Below are 23,332 nucleotides of genomic sequence, written 5' to 3'. Positions count from 1 at the left end.
AACCCCTTCGAAGGCATAAACCAACCATGGCTTATCCATCTCCATGTGAGGCAGGCAGGACAAATACAACACAGGACTCTGAAGAACACAGGATGGAAGCAAGACTAGTGAAGAGGCAGATTCTGTGGCTTCAGTTAGTAAGCTGGGATTCCCAGAAAGTGAAATCCATGCAGAGAGGAATAGTCAGGGAAAGCTTATTGGAAAGCTAGGACTTGGACCAGGCCTTAAAGGATGAGAAATGCGGACTGTTAGAAGGAAGCATGAGAGGAGAGGAGCAGGAATGAGTCTGGTGTGCTTCACGGAGCCCAGTGATCCCATCCTGAATGAATATAGCGGGCTGTGCATGAGGGAATTACACAACATCCATCCCAAACCCCATGTCCCTTCCCCAGGCCCATCTATATGCACATACATGTCCTTGCATGTAGGACAGGTTCCCCCCACCCCCTCCACTCTTTAACATTTCCTGTGCCGCAGTATGCTCATACTGGTATGTTCAACATTCGGGATTATTGGGTTTTTCAGTTAAAGAATGCCATGCTTTTCCCTGAACTGTTAATCTTTCCTTAAATGATCAAGAAACTTCTCTTACCTACCTTTAGTCTGCACCGCCTCCCTATTTCTCTAAGAACCTTTCACCCTCTGATCTTCTTTGGGCAGTTTTCCCTCACTGCATGCCAGAAACACACTACATGTTTTGGGTTTTTTGTTGTTGTTTGTTTATTTATTTGTTTGCACAATTGTATTTTCCTACCCAAGCTAACCAAGTGTTTTCATTCACTTGAGAAGCTTTGTCTCTTAGAGGAGTTCTGAAAGGCAAAATGTTTTCAGTGTTCCTTTCCCCTCCTTGCCAAAAAAAAAGAAGTATTTCTACGATTTTTCACAATAGTAAACTATTTAAATGGATAAGATGTTCATCTTAACGACTGGGTAGGAAGGTTCCTCCCCTGCCACGCTGCTTGGAGAATAACTTAATTCCAAACTGTACTAAGAGTAATACTGGGCATTACTAAAGCTTCATTTGAACCCATCCCTGCCAAACTCCAGAATTCAGAAATGAGTTCTAAGTGGGAGTACTTTCTACTTTGGTGGATTTTTGTAACATTCCGCTACATAAAATATACAGCTTTTTATTATAGAACAGTTTTCCTCTTTTATTTACCTAGAGGTGGCTTTTCACGTAAAGTGATTTGTCTCTAGGAAGGAGAATACTTTTATATTCTTTTGACAAAGGAGTTCTGAATATTAAGCCTAATTCTATGACCTAAGATAAAAGTGAAGACTCATAAATCCAACAGAAACTCAGCAGACTGATCCTAACGGACAAAGGAGGTCTGTTCTTTTTGGTCGCGTTTTGCCCTCTGTTCCCCTCCAGTATCCATGCTCAAGCCCGGTGTATGGCAGCCTTCTCCAATGTGCCCCTCCTGCTGGGCCTTCACAGGGTAGGAAGTGGGTTTCGCAGCTACACACCGAAACTTTCTTGGGAGCGTTGTGGTTGCTGCGTTCCCTTTGCTTTGTGACCTGGTGAAATTCATCTGGTGGTGTTGGCACCAAATCTGTGTCGGATCAGCTATCAAAGTGGAACCCTCAGCTCCCTTTATGAGCTTTCGCACGGCTCAAGGACCAAAACTGCTCCAAATGGTCTCCGTGAAGCTTCCAGTCTATAAATGCTGAGTGTGGTTCCTTTCTTAGAGGAAAAAAGCAAGCCTGTACTGGTGACGTGTTTCTGAGTGGTTGCTAAAACACTTACTGAATTGTTACGAAACATAGTGGTGCTGAAAATCAGGTACTTGGGGTATTCAATAAACCTGTGGGTTTTCAGGTCAAACCATCTCTCTTCTGCCTCAATGAGACAGTGATTCCTGTGTCTGATGAGAGGCCTAGATATGTGCCTTTTAACACACACCTCCTGATGATTGCCTGGCAATTCGCCATATGTTGGATATGTTAAAAAAATTTTTTTTGAAGATCTCCTCCAAATCCCCTCTCCCCACGACCACCACCCCGGCCCCAATGACTTTGAGGTGTAATCGAATGTGGAGATGAGGAACTTGGCCTCTGGAGCCAGATGGCCTGGGATAGAATCCTAGGTCTGCCATGCCTGTTCGTAATCTTCGGCAGTTTGCTCGTTTGTGAAGTGGGATGTAAGTACTCCTCTCGCAGGGGGCTTGGGAGGGCCCAGGGAGCTGTAACATGTAAAGTACTGTGTGGGGGCCTGGCTCAGAGCTACCCCTCAGTACATGTTAAGTGCTATTTTTTGTTCTTATGTACATCTTTTTTTTTTGGCTTCTGATGTTTTTCTTAGTCCTGTAGAAAACTAGAGTGAACTTCAGAACTTCTATAAAACAGTATAGAAGAGGTAAGACGGTATGAGAGAGCGTTGTGTAGACTCTAAAACCAGACAGCTAGGTTTGAATTTCACTTTTACCCCTCGAAAGCTGTATTATCTTGGCCTAACCCTCTGTTTCATTATTTGCAAAGTGGGAATATTAATACTGCCTATAGTATCAAGGTGTTGTGGGGTTTGGATAAAGCACGTAAAAGATGAACACATTCCTAACACATAGCAATTGCTCGGTGGACGTTGTCGATCTTTAGTGTTACTCTATTTTGTAGTCTGGGGATGGTCGTATGCACTGACTACTAATATCCAATTCTATAAACTCTAAGATTTCTTTTTAGCCCATTTAATAGGGAAAGGACTAATGAGGTTAAATGTAACTAGTATTTGGGGTACCTGGGTGGCTTAGTCGGTTGTGTCCGACTCTTGATTTTGGTTCAGGTCATGATCTCACATTAAAATCTTTTAAAAAATGTAATTAGCATTTAATTTGTATTTTGTTAATTATTTATTAGTACTAATTAGCTTAAAATACTGATGAGTAGTCATGGATATGTATAAATATATATAAATTTGTGTACATATTATATATATAATACTATATACACATTACAAAGGTAGGTAGGTAGCTAGGCAGACAGTTAGATAGGAGATTCAGTAATTCAGGCTTAGGAGGAAAGAGAAGAGGGGAATTCAGGAAAGGTTTATTCAGAAGAGAGATTCCTAGTCCATGTTGAGTTATGAAGTTGATTAGTTATTAGGATACAATGGGGAGGAAGTAAGAGGTGCAAACAGTAGCCTTACGAGAACCACAGTTGCTTCATTTGTGTGAAGTTAGGCTGGAATGTGTATCTGGGAGGGTTGGGTTGAGGTTGCTGGGAAGAAACCAAAGAAGTCCCAAAGATAAACTGGAGCCAGACCAGGGTCTAATGAATAAGCTCTGGTGAGGAGTTTGAATTTTATCCTGAGGGCAAGAGGAAGGCACTAACAGTTACTTTTTTAAACAGGGGAGTGAGGAGATCAGATATGCACATTAGAGAAAGTATTCTAGCTTTGTGGAAAATGAACTGGAGGGGGCCCAAAGATGGGCAGGAAACCAGTAAAGGAGACTATTGTAGAAAGCCAGTGCTGGGGGCCTGGACTGAGAGTTAGCAGCCCTCTTTGCCTGAGTCCTATGTGAGGGCAGGTGGGGTGGCCCTCCAGATCCCACTCTGGTGGTGAAAAGTGAATGTTGCCTGAGCCTGATTCTCTAGTGTGTACACCTCTCCCTGACGTAAGTTAGACCCTTTTGGAAGTTGCATTAAGTCCCCCAGGCCACAGGAGTGCCTTAATTAAAGCCTGCGTCAGTGTACTAAATGGAAATGGAATCTCAGACTGCAGTCAGCCAGTAAATGAATATAACTTATGTTGAATTCCAGCTAACGTATAGTCTTAGAAGTAGCATTAAGTCTGGAAAGTCACTTGGGTACCATTTCAAGTACTGAGCTGTGATTTACTTGGTCATACCTCAGTGGCCTGTATGTGCCAATATAGCTTCCATGGCCTTTTCTACTTTGTTCCAGGGAATAACTTATGGAATGAAAACACCCATTTTGAAAATACATTTTCTATATCTTACTCATTTTCTTGGTGGATAGGGATTATTGAGGTCAGTATTTATTGTTCAAAAATGTGCAGTATAAATGAAAGTAGCAAGCCATAACCTAGAAATGGCAGTTTAAATGAAAGTAACAAGTCATAACCCAAAGTAATGTTTCCTATTGAATGTATACAATAAAGTTTGAAAAAGTATTGCTATCACACTCTTATCCAAAAGAAATTTAAGTTTTATTTTACAAGGCATGTTTAAAACGCTCATGGTAAGTTTGCTTTGTATATAAAATATCAATATTAATTGTTCACTGATAAAAACAGAGTGAGTCACATGCCCGTGAGGTCCAGTGCTCAAAAAAAACCAAAACTCACGTCATCCTGATAAGTCCTGTGAGGTCCCAAACTATGTCTCAGTCATCCTTTTATCCCCATGTAATTATCACCATAAGTCCAGCACTTAATATATGTTTAAAAGTTTGTGATTGCCACATGCTAATGACAATAATATAGGAAGCTTGTCTGAGGCCCCAGTTTTCGTGGCAGAGTAAGTATTAGGAGTGTAAGAGCTCTGTGCTTATCTGTGATGGATGTTATGGGAACTTTGAACAATTGGTATTCCTGAAAGGCACAAATAAAGAAACCTCAAATATGAGTCTGTGATAACTGAATTTGAAACTATCTTAGGAAATATTTTCCCTTAATAAAAATAACAAAGCCTTGGATCAGGTTTTCAAAGTTCAGAGATGTTTGATAAGTTAGTACGAAAAGAATTTTAGATATGAAAAGAGATTAAGTTATAGTAGTCTAGTTTGGGAAAGTGAAAAGAGAGAAAAGATACGTAAATGCAGTGGAGAATTTTAGCAGTGTTTACTGAGATAAACAATAACAGCTCCTAACGTCTGCGTGCTACTGTAGACTGTGCATCGTGCTTTCCAGAACATTACGTCATTTGATCTGTTGAAGAATCTTTCGCAGTAGAGTTTTCACGGATAGGGAAATTCTGTCTTAGAGTGGTTAGGTGATTTGTCCAAAGTCCAAACAGTTCATAAGCGATGACTGGAAACCCTGTTTTCTGACTGTTAAGGTAATACTTAAATGTTGAGTAGCAAATAAGTAATTGGCAGATATTAACTCCTGCATCATACCTGAAGGCATCTGTGAATAGCTAGTTCACACTGAAGACTTTCTCCTCGAACTGCCAACACATTTATTGCTCATACCCTTCATTTGCCATAAAATTTTAATTAAAAAAAAAAAGGGCTTTCTGTTTATAGAAGCAACACAGCTTCTGAGCAGGAAAGTTTAAAATATGCCTTGGCTTCATGAATATTATGTGACCAATGGTTGTACCCTTCCACAGAGAACGTTTCTGAGATTTCTGTGCTTTTTGAAAACGTTTCGTGCTTTTAAAAAGTTTCAAATGAAATCACCAAAACATTTTTCTTGTTTTCATTTTTACTTTAGCAAAATAATATGAAAAATTTTGCCATGTAAAATTAAACATCATTATAATACCATTTCAATGTCTTCATACATGCCATTTTCTGAATAACATCTATTAAGGGCTTGGGAATGCTTTCTATGTTTTGTTATTAGAAAAAACACTGAAGAATATCTCTGCTAACTATCTCTTTGTGTAAATCCACGTGTATCTTTCTCAGAGCAAATGTCTGGCCATAAAATTGCTGGCTGAAAGTTATTGAATCATTGACCAAACAGCCCAACCAGAAAGATTGTGTGTATTTTAATTCCCACTTTGTAGCATATGAATGCCATGGTTTACACATTTGCCACCCTGCTATTTCCAAAAATCTTTGCTAATATGATCATCAAAAATAGTATGGTGCCAGGGTGACTCAGTTGGTTAAGCATCGGACTCTTGATTTCAGCTTGGGTTATAATCTCAGGATCCTGGAATCGAGCCCTGCATCAGGCTTAGCACCGGGCATGGAGCCTGCTTAAGATTCTCCCTCTCCCTGACACTCACATGCTTGCTCACTCGCTCACTCTAAATAAATAAATAAATAAATAAATAAAAAATAAATAAATAAGTTGCTTTGAATAGTTTATCAATACATAAGTAAAACAATGGAGGGAATGGAGATTTGCTTTTATGTTTGTATCCTGTTTATTGCTGAACACATGGAGACATTCAGCAAATAGAATGTTACCTAGAGAGCACATGTAATACATAAAATATTGATCGTGTTCCTCTTTGGTCCTTGTCTTATCAAATCCTTCAAAGGCTGTCATTTATTCTTCTGAGAAATGGAATAATCAGTTTTTCACTGGGCCATTATAATGACATGCAAGGTTCTGAAAGAATTTGAAAGTATCATGGTAGTTTTTGAGCTTGTAAGAATTTTAAAGATCCTTTAATCAGATCCCATCATCTTTCATTAAGCCTATTTAATATAAAGATATGAAAAAAATCCTGGTGTGCTTTACAAATAGAAACGGAAAGCCCAGTGTCTAATATTTTCTGCACAAATGTATAATTTTGCCCATAATTTTATATGAGTTACTCATGCCCTCAGAAATTTAAATCTCTCTACTCTTTAATGCTTTGCAGTATGGTGAAACTAAAATGGTCAATGATTTTAAGAACATACAATTTTTGTCATGGCAGTGGATTCCAGCTTTGAAGGATAAACCAAATGCATTTGCAATGAATTTCAGCTGTTTTATCTAAGTAATGATTTCTTATGGGTACCTTATTCTGCATGGCTTCGTCAACCGTATTTCTTTTCATTTTGTTTTAGGTAGCAGTTTTACAACATCATCAGGCTTATATACAGGAAATAACTCACTCACAAATTCCTCTGGATTTAACAGTTCACAGCAGGTAATTTTAAAAGCCAGTTTAACTTCAGAATTTTTTTTAAATGCAGCAGATGATTTTCTTATATAAAGAAAAATATGTTTATATTATACTGTAAGTGACAGTTTAACTAAGCCTTTTAAAATATATGTTTGTTTCTTTAAAAAATCTCCTTAGCAGTCTTCCACGGTGAGCACTTGGTTTTCGGATTCATTTAATTAAGTCTTGTCCTGTATCATGGAATAGAAGACATAGGGAGAGTGTATCTGATGTTACATAAAATTTGTTTGCAAGTCTGGGCACTTCTGTTGGGGGTACTTGTGTGCTCCTTTGTGAGTTCAAACAAGACCCAGAAACACAAATATAGTTCAACTTCGAAAAGTGAAAAATAAGCAGCAACATTGTGATGGATGATTCTTGTGTGGTTTGATTCGGTAGGACTATCCATCTTACCCGAGTTTTGGCCAGGGGCAGTACGCACAGTATTACAACAGCTCCCCGTATCCAGCCCATTACATGGCGAGCAGCAACACCAGCCCGACCACGCCGTCCACCAATGCCACTTACCAGCTTCAAGAGCCACCATCTGGCATCACCAGCCAAGCAGTTACAGATCCTGCAGCAGGTAATTACATGCACTGTATTAGTCCTGCAGGCTAGATTTCTGGTGGTTTAAATGCATTTTTCTACAGTCCTATATTCGTGCAGTGGTTTCACAGTTTTGGCAAGTTTTGGCGCAGCCTAGATGTAAGTCAAACAGCAGGATTGTGGCATGAACTTTATGTATTTTTATTTGCTGAAAAATTTTAGTATGAATTATGTAACTTCAAAAGCCTTTGAAATTGAGATGTAATTTAGTTGTAAATATACTCAGTTTTCAAGAACTATAATGTTTTAGATACATAATTATAAATATTGATCTATAATTCTTAACTTTAATTTATAAATATTTGCCCACATATTGAATATGAAAATAAATATTACCTCGAATTCAATGTTTATTATCATTAACTATTTAATGTTTCTCCAAAATAAAAAAAAATATCAGAGTTAATAATGGAAAACAGTGATTCCTCTGACTCACCCCTCCCACTCAAGGCCTAATCTGAATTTCATAACTGGGCATGAGAATTTTCATACTTCCGCACAACCCTCGATTTTCAAATGAAAATCTCTCCACCTCTGGAAATTTTCCTACCAAGTCTTTGACATTTCTTTCCGTCCATTAGTTTTTTTCTGAAACTCTTAATATTGTGTGATTAATTCCCTGAATTGGTCTTTACCTATGTTTCTTATATTTTCTCTTGCACGTCTCACCTTTGTCTTATTAAAAATGTAGTCTCTTGCGGCACCTGGGTAGCGCAGTCGTTAAGTGTCTGCCTTGGCTCAGGGCGTGATCCCAGCGTTATGGGATCGAGCCCCATATCAGGCTCCTCCGCTGGAAGCCTGCTTCTTCCTCTCTCATTCCCCCTGCGTGTGTTCTCTCTCTGGCTGGCTGTCTCTCTGTCAAATAAATAAATAAAATCTTAAAAAAAAAAAGTAGTCTCTCCTTTCATGGATTATAAGGTGACCTCTTGTCCTCAATCATAGAGTTTTCTTCCTTTTTGCCTTTTATTTTTAGAGCCAAAGTCTGTTCTTTGCTACAAGCCACTCTTCTATGACATTGTGATCATAGTGTGTTAATTCTAGTTGCTTATCCTAAATCATGAAAGCAAATTTTATGGAACAGGTGCTAATTTCAATCTTGACTATAGGTTTATCTCGCAAAGATTAGCAGATGTCCCCCATAAAAAAAATCTCCTTTGGGTTTTTAGTGTTTCACATTTTTTCTTAAAAGTAGGTGAACACTATTTTGTTCTAGGGCAGGACGTTACATCATTCCTCAACTTGTATTCCAAGGAACTATAAATACTCTTGCTGCACAGCTCAACTCCAAACATTTTAATCTTTGATTATCATAATCCATTTACCTTTATTTTTTAAAAAATAGCTTGATATATTTTTCACTCAGTTCCATGTGTAAATACAGTATTCACAGAATCTAGGATACATGTCTTGTAGATCTAACATCTATATAATCTCTGTCAAAAATTGGATTTATTGTAGAAGCTATTATAGAATTTTCCTCTCCACTTCCCTTAATTTCATATAGGCATCATGAGGAAACAATGGCCTGTCCCAATTTTAGGGAGATCTCATGTTTTCATATGAACCATCTGGGTCATGCCAACTTCTTGAGGACTAAAAGGAGCTTTGAAATAGAATAGCTATGTGAACAACAAGTAGAGAACCTCTTCAGGATCTGTGGAATAAAAACAGTGAAAAAAGAAGACCTCAGGGTAATTTTACTTAATTTATCATGGCATTTTGATTGTGAAGAGTACAGTACAAAACAAGGTAGTGAAGGCTTAATCATGTTTTTAAAATTATGGTTGATTAGCACTTTCTAAAAAATACCAATTTAGGTATATCAGAAAAGTTAGTCTCTGAAACATGCCATTATTTTAAGTGAATTTTATTTACCCAGGGGGTGCCATGTGCAAGAGTGGGGAGGACTAAGCACAGAGCTATTTCATGTAGGAAACCACACAAAATCATGATTTTCAAAATGTCTTTATGATTTTAAGATTAAATGATCTATTTTAGATTTTATTCGAATAAGTGTTTCATGTTTCAGGCACTCATTTCAATTTCAGTATCTTTATGGCTATAGAATAGGAATGAATTGAACAAGGGAGAAAATAATATTTTTCAGGTTTCTTATATTTACCACTTCCCACTAAAATAAATGTATGGATCAGCCTTCCTTATGTAGTTAGAAGTGGAAAGTTCAGTGACTTTCCACATTAAAAAGAAATGTGGATTACTTGAGGAATTTAGGGAAGAATTAGTCTGTTTTGGGGGTTTTGGTTTGTTTTTTTACATTTGCAGTATGACTGTGGATTCAGCCTAAGTCTTTCGGTGTTAATTTTCCTTTCTTACTAGTCACATATAAGATGGCAGTCTTGTCTTTGATGAAAAGGAAGTTTTGAATGATAAAGCCCATAAAATAATTGAAGAATTAGAAGGAATGATTCATAACGTATAACCTAATGTTTTTGTTTTATGATAAAAATAGAAAATGGCTAAAATCATGTCTATTTTGTTGAAATAATTTCAGATATTTTTCTTTTAATAGTCTGTTAGGTTTAAAGTCATTATTTTCTACGTTGGAAAATTAGACTCTAGTTATGATCTGATCTTATGTATGGCCAGGTTTCTGCCTTTCAGTTTCAAGGAAGTATACGGTACAGAGTGAATACACAGTGTATGTGGCTCTCCTCCCATACTTTATTATATCTGTTCTTACATTGTTCGTGGAATTGTTATGTCACAATGAATATATAAAGATAATCTTGCAAGGATTTTTCAGTCCAAACATATAGGGACTCATGATTTGGTATTATGCATTTTTAAAGTTATGAAGAATAGCTATCTTTTAAGTCTATGGTATTATGCAGTATTACTTACAAACATGGACCTCCTCATGAATCTTAAGTTCAAAAATTATTTTAATGTGTTTACAATTAAATATTGAAAGCTATATTCTCCTTTGGTTAGATATGTATAATACACTAAAAATAACAAAACTTAGGGGCGCCTGGGTGGCTCAGTTGTTAAGCGTCTGCCTTTGGCTCAGGGCGTGATCCTAGAGTCCTGGGAACGAGCCCCACATCAGGATCCTCCGCTGGGAGCCTGCTTCTTCCTCTCCTGCTCCCCCTGCCTGTGTTCCCTCTCTCACTGGCTGTCTCTCTCTCTGTCAAATAAATAAATAAAATCTGAAAAAAAAATAACAAAAACTTGAACAGAAAGTTTAATCTTAAAATTTTAATTCATTTTAAAAACTAAAAACAGCACCTTTTTTGTTTTTTATTGAGATATAATTGATATTTAACATTATATTAGTTTCAGGTATACATAATAATTTGATATTTGTATGTATTGTGAAATGATCACCATAGTAAGTCTAGTTAACATCCACTAACATATGTAGTTGCAGATTTTTTCTCTTGTAATGAGAACTTTTAAGATCTACTCTTAGCAATTTAAGTGCTTTGCATCCATTATACAGTGGCTAACTGAGCATAATAAAAAAATAAAAAATAAAATAAAAAATAAAGATAAAAAAATTTAAAAACAATTTTTTTAAATGATTTTTGGAGCACCTAGGTGACTCAGTCACTTAAGTGTCCGACTCTTGATTTCAGCTCAGGTCATGATCTCAGTCAGGGGCATGGGATTGAGCCCTGCATCAGGCTCCATGCTCAGCTGGGGAGTCTGGTGGAGATTTTGCCTCTCCCTTTGCCCCCCCACCCCGGCTCGCTCTCAAATAAATAAATAAATAAATCTTTATAAAAAAGGAGTTTATTTATCTATCTTAATAAAAGTTACATTATCTAGGAATAAATAACTATTCATCTACCTTGGAAATACGGTGAGGTTTATCTGGTTATTTAGTAACATTGTAATTTGCTTATTGGCCTCAAGACAATCATACCTACTCTTCAGCTAACAATGCTAGGCTCCCACCTCCCCATTTTGGCCATCTTGGTTGCTTCTAATTTCGGCAATTATAAATCTATAAGTGCTCAGCTCTTTTGTATAGACATAAGTTTTCAAATCATTTGGGTGGTAAATACCTAGCAGTGTGATCACCGAATTGTATTGTAAGAGTATGTTCAGTTTTATAAAGAATTGCCAAATTGTCTTCCAAAGTGCTCTCCCATTTTGTGATCCAGTGAGCAATGAATGAGAATGCTCTTGCTCCACAACCTTGTCAGCATTTAGTGTTGTCAGTATTTCAGACTTTGGCCAATCTAATAGGTGTGTAGCACTGCCTAGTTGTTTTAATTTGCATTTCCTTAATGAAATATTATGTTGAGTATGTTTTCATATCCTTATTTGCTCTGTATATCTTCTTTGGTAAGGTGCCTGTTCACATCTTGTGCCCACTTTTTAATGAGCTTGTTTTCTTATTGTTGAGTTTTAAGAGTTTTTGTGTATTTTGGATACAAGTCCTTTATCAGATAAGTTTTGCAAATACTTTTTCCCAGTCTATGGCTTGTCTTTTTAATCTCTTAGCAGTATCTTTCAAAGAGCAGAAGTTTTTAATTTGAATAAAGTCATCTTAGCAGTTTTTCTTTTTCATGGGATATGCTTTTGGTTTCGTATCTAGAAACTCATTGCCAAGCCCACGGTCACCTAGGTTTTTTCCTATGTAATGATCTAAAAGTTTCATAGTTTTGCCATTTCAGTTTAGGTCTCTGATCCTTTTTGAGTTAATTTTTGTGAAAAGCGTAAGTCAGTTTCTAGATTCCTCTTTATTTGTTTGCATGTGGATGCCTCGTTTTTGTAGCACCATTTGTCAAGAAGCCTATCTTTTGCTCCATTGAATTACCTTTACTTCTTTGTCAAATATCAGTTGGCTAACTTTGCGTGGGTCTATTTCTGGGCTCTCTGTTCTCTTTCATTGATCTATTTGTCTATTCTTTTCCTAATATCACATTGTCTTGATTTTTGTAACTTTGTGTAATAAGTCTTTAAGTTGGGTAGTATCACTCCTCTGTGTTCTTCAATATTGTGTTGGCTATTCTGGGTCTTTTGTCTTTCTACCTAAACTTTAGAGTCAGCTTGTCAGTAATGCACCAAGTAACTTTCTTGGATTTGGTTTAGAATTACATCGAATCTATAGATCAAGTTGGGAAGAACAGAAAATATTGAATCTTGACAATATTGAATCTTCCTATCCATGTACATGGAATATCTCTCCATTAATTTACTTTATTTTTTTCATCAGAGTTATAGTTTTCCTCATATAGATTTTATACATATTTTTTTAGATGTCTCTTTCTTTTTTGATGCTAATTAAATCATGTAGTGTTTTTAATTCAAATTCTAATTGCTCATTGCTGGTATCTAGAAAAGCAATTGACTTTTGTATATTATCCTTGTTTCCCGAAACTTTGCTATAATCACTTATTAGTTCCAGAACTTTTTCATGTTGATTCTTTGGTATTGTTTTATTTATTTTTTCACTTAGACAGTTATGTCATGTGTGAACAAAGACAGATTTATGTCTTTCTTCTACTCTGAATATCTTTGCCTTTTCTTATTTTACTGCATTAGCCAGGACTTTCAGTACAGTGTTGAACAGGAGTGGTGAGGAGACATCCATGTCTTGTTCCCGTGATCTTAGGGAGAAAACATCTGGCTTCTCACCATTAAGTGTGATGTTAGCTACATGGTCTTTGTAGATACTTTTTTATCAACTTGAGGAAGTTTTTCCCCTGTCCCTAGTTTGCTGAGATTTGTATCATGAATGGGTGTTGGATTGTGTCCAGTGCTTTTTCTATATCTGTTGATATGATCGTTTGATTTGTCTTCCTTAGCCTGCTGATGTGATGAATCACATTAATTGATTTTCAAATATGGAACCAGCTTTTCCTACCTGGAATAAATCCTACTTGGTCATGGTGTATAAATCTTTTTATACATTGTTGGATTCAGTTTTGCTAATATTTTAAGAATCTTTGCATCTATGTTCATGAAATATATAAGTCTGAGGTTTTCATTTCTTATGTCTTTGTCTGGTTTTGGTATTAGGGTAATAGTGACCTCATAGACTAATTTGGGAAATGTTTTTTTCTGCTTCTATTTTCTGGACCAGATTGTAAAGAATTAGCATCATTTATTTCCTAAATATTTGGTAGAATTCACCAGAGAACCCATTTAGGCCTAGTGCTTTCTGTTTTGGCAGGTTAATTATTGATTAAATTTCTTTAATAGATATTAACCTATTCAGATTATCTATTTCTCCTGTGTGCGTAGATTGTCTTTCAAGGAATGGTTCATACCATCTACGTTATATAATTGGTGGACATAGAGTTATTCATAATATTCCTTTATTATCCATTTAATGTCCATGGGATTGCTAGTGATGGCCTTTTTCACTTATGATATTAATGATTTGTGTCTTTCTTTTTTTTTTTCTTTTTTTTTTCCCCTTAGTTAGCCTAGCTGGAGATTTATCAATTTTATTGATCTTTTTAGGAGCCAACTTTCCATTTCTTTGATTTTTCTTTATCGTTTTCCTGTTTTCAATTTCATTGACTTCTATGATTTTTATTATTTCTTCTGCTTTCTTTTGATTTAACTTGGTCTTCTTTTTCTAGTTTCCTAAGGCTTGTAGCTTAGATTGTTGATTTTAAGGCTTTCTTCCCTTCTACTACATGCAGTAAGTGCTATCAAATTCCTTCTCAGTATTGCTTTTGTTGCATCCCACAAAATTTAATGTTTCTATTTATTTTTATTTAGTTCAAAATATTTTTATTTCCATTATCATCAAACCCTCCCTTTTGAAGAGCTATAAATTTATAAACATTGTATTGGAGAAAAATAGAGACTTGACATACGGTATGTATTATTTGTGACAGCTGTCCAGTTATTCACATCTTCCCAATTAAATGTCTTTCTGTTTTTAGAGAATGTGTTTAGTTTCTGAGAAGAAGAGTATTCCATGGTAAATTCAAATTCCATTATCTATAAGAGAAAATTTTGATCAGAGTCAACTCTTTTCTTTTTTTATTCAATTCGAAGACTTGTAAGACAATATCACAGTTAAATCCATGGTTACTTTAAATTTTAAATGATGGGTTTTATTTTAAATTTCTTTTAAATTTCTTTTTTAAAAATAATTCTTTACAAAGTAAATTGTTTTCTTTTATGTTCAAAAACAAGGAGGTAAGAAAAAAAAGAAAAAGGCATTTTAGAATGTTTTCCTTTTGTGATAATATCTGAATCACGTATTATCTCTTAGCCACTGACATGTGATGAATATGTTATTTTCTTATATTAAACACTAAAATTTTAAGACATATTATTAGCAAAATAATCAAATACATTTTTTCAAAAAAGTGATAAAAATTATTTAACCACCACTTGAGAGTAATTGTCATGAAGAAATTTTCTAAACTAACTTTCTTAGGAGAGTACTTAAGCCATTCTTTTAAAAATATTTTTCTTTATCGCATGATTTCTCTATGATCAAAATATGAACTTATTTGTAACTCATTTACTGTGCTTAAACAATTTGGCTTGAACACATTTTTTTTTGTCAAAAATCTCTTAGAACATTTCATAATAATTATGACAGCTATCATAATAATAATATATAGTAAAAATGTAATTGATGTTTTTAGAGCTTTACATTACGTGTACTCTTATACCCATGAGGTGTAGCTACTATCTGTCCCCATTTTACAGATGAGAAAAATGAGGTACATAGCTCTTAAATGCTCAACAAATAATAAATATTACTGAGTTAATTGAGAATTTTGAGACCAAATTTTTGTGAAAGGGCTAGTCACCTATAACATTGTATTTTTAAAATACTACAAAGCCATCAGAAAGAAAAAAATAAATGGTAAATAAAACATTTTAGGTGAAATGCAATATAAGGCTAGTTATTTGTTCATTAGGAATGAGTTTTAGCACGGATGCTATAGAAAAGTCAGGTTTTCAAAGGATTCGTTCATTGGAATTCTTACCAAAAAGGTAGACGTTGAAATCTACCTTTTCATGCCCTGACTGCATGCAGACGATTTACTGGTTAAGGTGATGTACGGGAATCTTGCCAATATTGAATTTCAAGTGACAGAGGAAAAATCAGTATAAGAGGGAATTCAATATGCATGGGAAACCATTTGTTCCCTCTGCTTCTTTGATCCTTGCCAAGGCACACGAAAGTAGAGCAAAGCGCCTGCAAACCGGGAACATTCTTGTGCAAAGTTGCAGGGGAACTCTGAGCTCTCACAGGAATTCAGTGTGACAGGATGAAAAACTAAACTGCCGGCCGTCTGCCTTATAAATGCAGGAGATTTGGGCCGCATCTATACTACCGAACATGCCTACATCTGTCCACTGTAGAAATGATCCTGAGGTTTGCGACAGCCTGCATCATGACTCCTGCTTTTTGCTGAGTGAGCGATTCTGAAAATCTTTAGGCCATACTTGCTCATTTTCACTGATGCCTTGTGGACTTTGGAGAAGTTTGCAATTTGTTCAGCTCAAAAATAAACTCTTTTACTGAAACAGTTTTAACTAACATTCTGGAAACATTTGTCAGCAAAACAAATATTTGTGTCTAAAATAGTCAGGCTATTAAGATGTGAGAAAACAAAACAGATGTTTGTTTGGGGTTGTTGGGTTTGTCTGTCTTGATGGCATTTGCTTGCTTGCTTGCTTGCTTTTTTTTCCCCACCCCAGAGGAAACACAGTGTTAACTTTAATGAGATGATAAAATTCTTGAAAATAAAGTTCACTTTTTGTTTTATATTGTTGGGAATGTCATAAAAATGAGTTGCCTTATCTTGGAGTTTGGACTGTGTTTCCAAGAAGTGATAAATTCAGTGTTTAGAATTTTGCCGCTTTGTGCCTCATTACTGGTTAAAGTCAATTTTAGTATATGTGGATTCAAATATGTAATTCTTTCTTCTATTTATACTTAACATATGATTCGTATATAAATACCCAAAATAAGAAAGCATATATAATTGAGCTAGTTAAATTCGTTTACTATTCCTCCCAAACATTTATTACTTTATCTTCTTTTGTAGCTAATTGATTCCTTGTTTCTGTAAAGCATTAAGCGTCCTGTGTGACCAACACAAAATCAATGTAGTAANATCGAGGTAGTAAGTTTCCCCGTTTAAGTTGGAGGACATCAGCATTTACTGATACAATTTTTTAACTAGAGATGGTTGAGAAAAAAACACACAAAGTTATCTGTGCATACCATCCCTCCACCTCATTTAATTTGGATTGAACAATTTAGTGGATAAGTTTTGGGTTAACTTTTATTTATTCTCTGGGGGGGGAGTAATTTTATTTTATTTATGTATTTTTATTGAAATATTGTTAATACACAATGTTATGTGAGTTTCAGGTGTACAACATAGTAAATTGACAGGTCTCTATGTTATGCTGTGCTTCCCACAAATGTAGCCACCATTTGTCGTCGTCTACCACTATCACAATACCACTGACTATATTCCCTANAGTTTCCCCGTTTAAGTTGGAGGACATCAGCATTTACTGATACAATTTTTTAACTAGAGATGGTTGAGAAAAGAACACACAAAGTTATCTGTGCATACCATCCCTCCATCTCATTTAATTTGGATTGAACAATTTAGTGGATAAGTTTTGGGTTAACTTTTATTTATTCTCTGGGGGGGAGTAATTTTATTTTATTTATGTATTTTTATTGAAATATTGTTAATACACAATGTTACGTGAGTTTCAGGTGTACAACATAGTAAATTGACAGGTCTCTATGTTATGCTGTGCTTCCCACAAATGTAGCCACCATTTGTCGCCGTCTACCACTATCACAATACCACTGACTATATTCCCTATGCTGTACCTTTCAGCCCCATGATTTATTTGGATTAGCTTTTATTTTTTATTTTTTTGGATTAACTTTTAAATCAAGGTAGGATTGATGGATTGATGGCTATTGATTTTAGTCCTAGTTTGATAGCCAAAAATTTAAGTTTAATGAATTTTAAAAATTTACTAAAGAAGAACATATGAGCATGGGACAAAATTATAAAAGTATGGAGGCGTTTACAGAGAAAAATAAAATTCCCTTAATCTTTTGTAGCCAGTTTTTTTCAGCTGAGTCCCTTGTGTATCTTTCCGGGGATACCCGTTGCTTATATAAACTTATACAAAGCACCTGCCCCTGGACATTTTTTTCCCACATTCAAGTATGTATACTTTATTTTTCTTTTTCCTTAAAGATAATAGAATACATACTGTTCTATTTCCTACTTTTCTACTTAACAATATACAGAGAAAAATGAGTAGGTATTTTTGATGTGGATTTTATATGCAAGTATAATAATAGCTGATTTTTTTGAGTACACATCACGTGCCAGGTGTTTTTCTAAGCGCTGTTCATGCATGAACTTAGTTCATTCCCACTCAGCTGCAGGAGATAGGTAGTGTTATCATTATCCCCATTTCACAGATGGAGAAGCTAAGGAGAGAAGTCCATGACAGCATGAGGATTTAACCTCTAGAACCTTAACTACAAACATGAATTCTTAATTAGGCGAGCATGCTGGTTCTAGAAACCGCTGTGCCTGAAGTTTCAAATAAGCTAAATAATGGAAATGTAAACAAAAGGCAGTAACGATCTGGTGTTCATTTTCTTAAATTATTCAAAGAACTCAACAAAGGCATGTTTTTAGCAGGTAGTCTGTTAAATATGTGTTAAATAATTTGAATAGGCTCTCTTTGCTCGTAAGTTTATCTTGCAGTATTTCCTGAATTATGGGATAAGTTTGTAGACATCTTGGATAATCCGACAACCAACTGCACACTTTTCCTGAATGTGCTCTCTCCCCACTCCCTCTTTATCCTATTCAAAAATTACCTGTCAGGGACCTGCTTAGAGAACAATTTTTCATGACATCTCTACTATCACCTATCCTTCCCTGAGGACCTGGTTCTGTACATTTCCAAGTTCTTTTTTCTTTTCTTTTTTCTTTATTTCTCCACTTGAATCTCATGGTTGATGAGCACTGAGGGTAGGGGTGACGCTATTCTGTATCAAGGAAAAGGGAAGCCATCCATCTTAAAGGGTAAGTAGACATCTTAATCTAGGAGTCACCTTCTAATACTTTTGAAAGTATATATATGACCCCTCCAGAAAGTTTATCAAGTACTTCTTCATAAAATTAAAACTGCATTTTCTTTAGTACCGTTAGTTAAGACAGATGTTACTGTTGTTCACTTTTATGTAAGTGCTGGTGTGTGAGTATAGTTTTGTAATATTTAACATTGTGTATGTGCAGTATTCCCCTGGATTATTGATTGACTTGATAATCATGGATTGATTTAGCAATCACATCTGCCATTGTTTCTGTGGAAAATAGCTTCTGGGTTCCAAGCAACTGATTTAAAAATACGTAAAACAGGGGCACCTGGGTGGCTAATTTGGTTAAGAGTCCCACTCTTGATTACGGCTCAGGTCTTGGTCTCAGGGCTGTGGGATCAATCCCCAGCTCAGGCTCCACACTGGGGCTAAAGCCTGCTCGGGATTCTCTCTCTCCCTCTGCCCCTCCCCCTGCACCCCCTGTTCTCAAGCACTCTCTCTCTCTCAAAAAAAATATGTAAAACATAGCTGATTTATAAAGTGACAACTCTCTTGTCTCTACAAATCCACTTGAGCAACTGAAGCGTGAAGCTGCTGGGCAATAGGGAATTTTAAAGTTAGAAGGGACCTTACAGGTTCTTTTGCTGAAGGACCTTCACCTTCCCGATTTATGGTTGAGGAATCCAGGAGTCTGACACCTTTCCAAAGCAGCAGAGCCTGTCATCGGCAGCATCCCTTAATGGCATGCTGGATCGGCAGCCTCGGGAGGCAGGCAGCACTCCTGTCTGAGAACATGGGGACAGAGAGCCTTTAATGAGTTCCAAAGAAGGATCAGTTAGGGAGGCAAATTGTTAGGTTAAAGTTAGCAGGATTCCTGTGCTAGAGGACTTTCCTGATCCTTGATACAGTAATATCCTCCGAGAACTGAATATAATATCCAGTGCTTCCCAATCATACTTGGCTGGGAACCACTCTCCACCACCACCCCCGCCCCCACAGGGGATATCTATGAACTTGGGCACCACACTGCCTCACAATATAATTAAGAAAAAAGGAGTGGAGGCTAAGGATTTGGGGTTGGGCTAACCTGGATCTGAATCCTGGTTCTATTATTTACTCTGGGCGGGTCACTCAGCGCTTCAGCGTATCAGTTTTCCGTTAAATGAGGATAATNCTCCACCACCACCCCCGCCCCCACAGGGGATATCTATGAACTTGGGCACCACACTGCCTCACAATATAATTAAGAAAAAAGGAGTGGAGGCTAAGGATTTGGGGTTGGGCTAACCTGGATCTGAATCCTGGTTCTATTATTTACTCTGGGCGGGTCACTCAGCGCTTCAGCGTATCAGTTTTCTGTTAAATGAGGATAATACTGCCCACGTGCATGGGATGAATGTGAGGATGACATTATGTAAGTGGCCAGCAAAGCGACGGACGCCCACGAGGTCCTCAAGTGTTCCTTTCTTCCATACGTGTGTTTAGCAGATAACTTAGGAATTAATTTACCGGGGAGACCACAATCAGTGATAGTGTGAAAAGGAAGTAATGGTTATAGAATACAANGCTCTCTCTATACTAGACATCGACTTAGGAATTAATTTACCGGGGAGACCACAATCAGTGATAGTGTGAAAAGGAAGTAATGGCTATAGAATACAGATAGAGAAGTCAAAGCAATTCTCTAAAATTAGTTCAAATAATATTTATCAATCTCTGAATTCTGGTTAATCCTATAACACTAGTCAACAAGTCTACTTGTGTTTATTTTACCCATGTTTCTATGGGAGATCTACAGCTGATAAAGTTGTTAAGATTCCTTTAAGTCTTCTCCTCTTTGATAAGGTAATATTCACTGAGAATATAATATAATATAATATAATANTTGTTAAGATTCCTTTAAGTCTTCTCCTCTTTGATAAGGTAATATTCACTGAGAATATAATATAATATAATTTATTCAAGACCTTGCTGAGCTTTTGGGGGTTTGTTTGGCCCAGATAGTGACAATTCCCACTTAAAAAATCTCCCAGTATAAGATTATCATGGTTACCCTCTGTGGCATGTAATTTTGAAGTCTTGATGGCCTATTACTTCGTAGGTCTATAAGAATCCCAAGCAGCTTTTTGAGAACTATCATGAGCCTTCCCTTGTGGCTGTGAACGTCCACATGGGAATCTTCCCTGATTAGGTCCCTTCATTTTCGTAAGAGAATATCCTTTCTCTTCTCAGCACAGGTTACTCAGTAAAGCGTATTGGTCTCCGCTCAACTGAACAACCAAGAATAGCTCAACTTCAAGTAACTCAGGAGTATAACCTTCTACCTCATTGGATCTTAACAATCAAGGAGACACTCACTTCTGTCACCTACCAGAAGGTCACATAATGCCTCCTTCTTCTAGATGTTTTCAATTTTACCCTTAGAATAAACAAGGCACCCCCACCCCAGTGCTCTGCAATCTAAGTACTGAGTTGGCCCTATGGAGTCTGGTATGGTCCACCTGAGAAGTCAGAATCGTATGAAACCTGCTGTTTTATTCACCATGAGGGCATGTTCCTGGCATCCCCCAACATCCTCTCAGTGAGCAGTCTTGTGAAGCATTTCTGTCTCATCTCTGTGCTAGAAATCCCTATGTTTCTGTAGAAAAATTGATATGTCTCATTATATGCACCCCTGAGTCATAGAACTCTATGTGCCTTTGACTGCAGACCTGAGGGGAAGCAGACCTGTGCTGACCACTCTGTCTCCTGGCTTTAGTTTACCTTTCCCACTTCAATGTTTTGTTTTGTTTTTTTCTAATGTATTTGTTCATTTTTTTAAAAATTGCTGAATAGGTATTGTATACATATCTGGTGTGTTATCTTAAACCCATTTTGGAGAGAGGTAGGATATAAATTATCCAGAAAATACAATTAAGAACTAAAATGTCTTATTCAACAAGAACAGGAGTGAGAAAATAGATTTACCTCATCCACTCCATATTCAGGAAGCACTTATTTTCTAAATTTTACATTATAACTATGTTTTTAGACATCACCATTTTGGTTATATGTACACAAAAACCTCTCCAAGAGTCTCATAATTAAAGCCTCCCAAGAGCACACACCTGCCCATCTTCTCTTTGCTCAAAGCCCCAAACTTCTGTGTCTAATAGGCTTGTTATTTGTTTTAATCCAGCTAATTTATATAGAAAAGCATGTTGCCAATTACAAAATGGCTCCCAAACGTAAGATTTCACTTTCTCTACCACTGACATTGTTTTCAACTTGTGCAGTTTATTTTCTTTTCCATCCCTGATGACATTTTAAATGTTCTCCCTTTAAGTATTCTAAGAATGTTCTTTCTGTGGAGTCTCTTTGCTTTCCAGTTTCCCATTTAATGTTTTCCCTAAAGCATCTGTTTCAGTACATTTGTTCATCTAATTACCTCCCTTGACTCACTTTTAATATTGATAAAGGTTTTCGAGGAAGCACATTTCTCTTAAGACTTATTCCTTAATCTTGCTATTAAATTTCACTACCTTGTTCCCTAATTGAAGGAAAGGCAGAAAGCGCAGTTTCTTCTACTTTCAAATATGAATGAGGGTTTGAAGATGTTCTTCAACATTCTGTCAGCTATTCCTTGAGCAACTCTTGATTACAAAGTTGTCTTAGGTTCTGCAGGGATACAGAGATCAAGAGGGTCATTCCCTGTCCTCAAGGAGCATTTATGAGAGTAGCCAAACCTAATAAGTGTTGTATTTAAAAAATGCCCATGCTAGAAGAAACAGCAAAGTGTTCTGGAAGAATAGAAGAACAGAGATTTCTTATATAAAGTATTTGGAGAAAAAACTAACAAAAGGGGTGAAATTTATCCTCAGCACTGAACGATGTAAATGGGTGAGGGACAGAGGATAGAGATGGGATATTTATTCACGGCTGGAGAAATAGACCCTTTTAAATGGGCTCATCAGTGCTATCATTTCTGTCAGAACAAACTTAAACTATATGTAAATTTCACCAAAGAGTAAAAGCCTTTTTAAGCTGAAAGATCACTTTGTGATCATCTTTATGAGTAAGATAACTGAGCCCAGAGAGATGACTTTGAACAACTCACTCCCCACCACAACACTAACATGTTGGATAATTCTATAAACTCTCTAAATTACAAGTTATCAAGCCTGTTCAGATCCTACACTTTGAATTCGTGGGTTATGCTGTCTACTACAATGAAATGTTAACTATTCAATTTTCCATGTTCGATAAGTTAAGGAGGATGTGGAAATGGACCAAAGTTTGCAAGATCCATCCCCTCCATAGGTGGGTTATTTTCCCGAACATTGAAAAGGAAGAGGTTATATTTTTAGAGTCTGTACAGGTTCTGTAATCCATGCCACTAAGCCTTGGTTCCAGGCAGCTCCCCCTCTGACCCCAAACCTCCCCAGGCAGGGGCCCATCAGTGACTGTGTCATCTGTCTTTGTCCTCATTACTGCGAAGCAAGGGTTCTGGCTTGGGGAAGTGACAAGCTCTCTGAGAAAAGTCAAGACTGGTTCAGTCAGGATTGTGAAGCAGGAGAAGGCAGATGGAGAGAGAGAAATAATCTCAGAGCCTAGAGGAAGCCCTGTTCAATCCACCCCTCTACTTGTCAACCGTAATGTGGTCTCTTCCTGTGAAGGGTAAGGTCTACTCCTAGTCTGCACTGCATGAAATAAGTTGAACCCAAACGATAGGATCAGGAACCAATGTGCCCAAGTTCCCCTCCTGTCAGCTCCTTCTGGAATGAGCATGAAGGCACGCTGATTAAGTACTTAACTGTGACACGTTCTTTAAGAGAATGGTGAAATAGAATTTTGCATGAAGGATTGTCCATGATCACGTGCAACTTGTGAACCAGGG

The 23,332-nt window shown here is 36.6% G+C and overlaps 1 protein-coding gene across 14 annotated transcripts in view; it reads left to right on the top strand.

The window, feature by feature from the left end:
- Positions 1-23,332, top strand: part of EYA1 (EYA transcriptional coactivator and phosphatase 1) — a 329,699-nt gene that overhangs the window by 217,242 nt on the left and 89,125 nt on the right. For all 14 annotated transcript variants that reach the window (XM_034668180.1, XM_034668178.1, XM_034668179.1 and 11 more), the window contains 2 exons: positions 6,697-6,779; positions 7,194-7,380. In XM_034668180.1, the coding sequence (XP_034524071.1) occupies positions 6,697-6,779; positions 7,194-7,380 (270 nt within the window). The remainder of the gene's footprint in view (positions 1-6,696; positions 6,780-7,193; positions 7,381-23,332) is intronic.

Source organism: Ailuropoda melanoleuca, chromosome 9, assembly GCF_002007445.2.
Source record: "Ailuropoda melanoleuca isolate Jingjing chromosome 9, ASM200744v2, whole genome shotgun sequence".
Lineage (NCBI taxonomy): Eukaryota > Metazoa > Chordata > Mammalia > Carnivora > Ursidae > Ailuropoda > Ailuropoda melanoleuca.
This window is presented reverse-complemented; position numbering and strand designations above follow the sequence as displayed.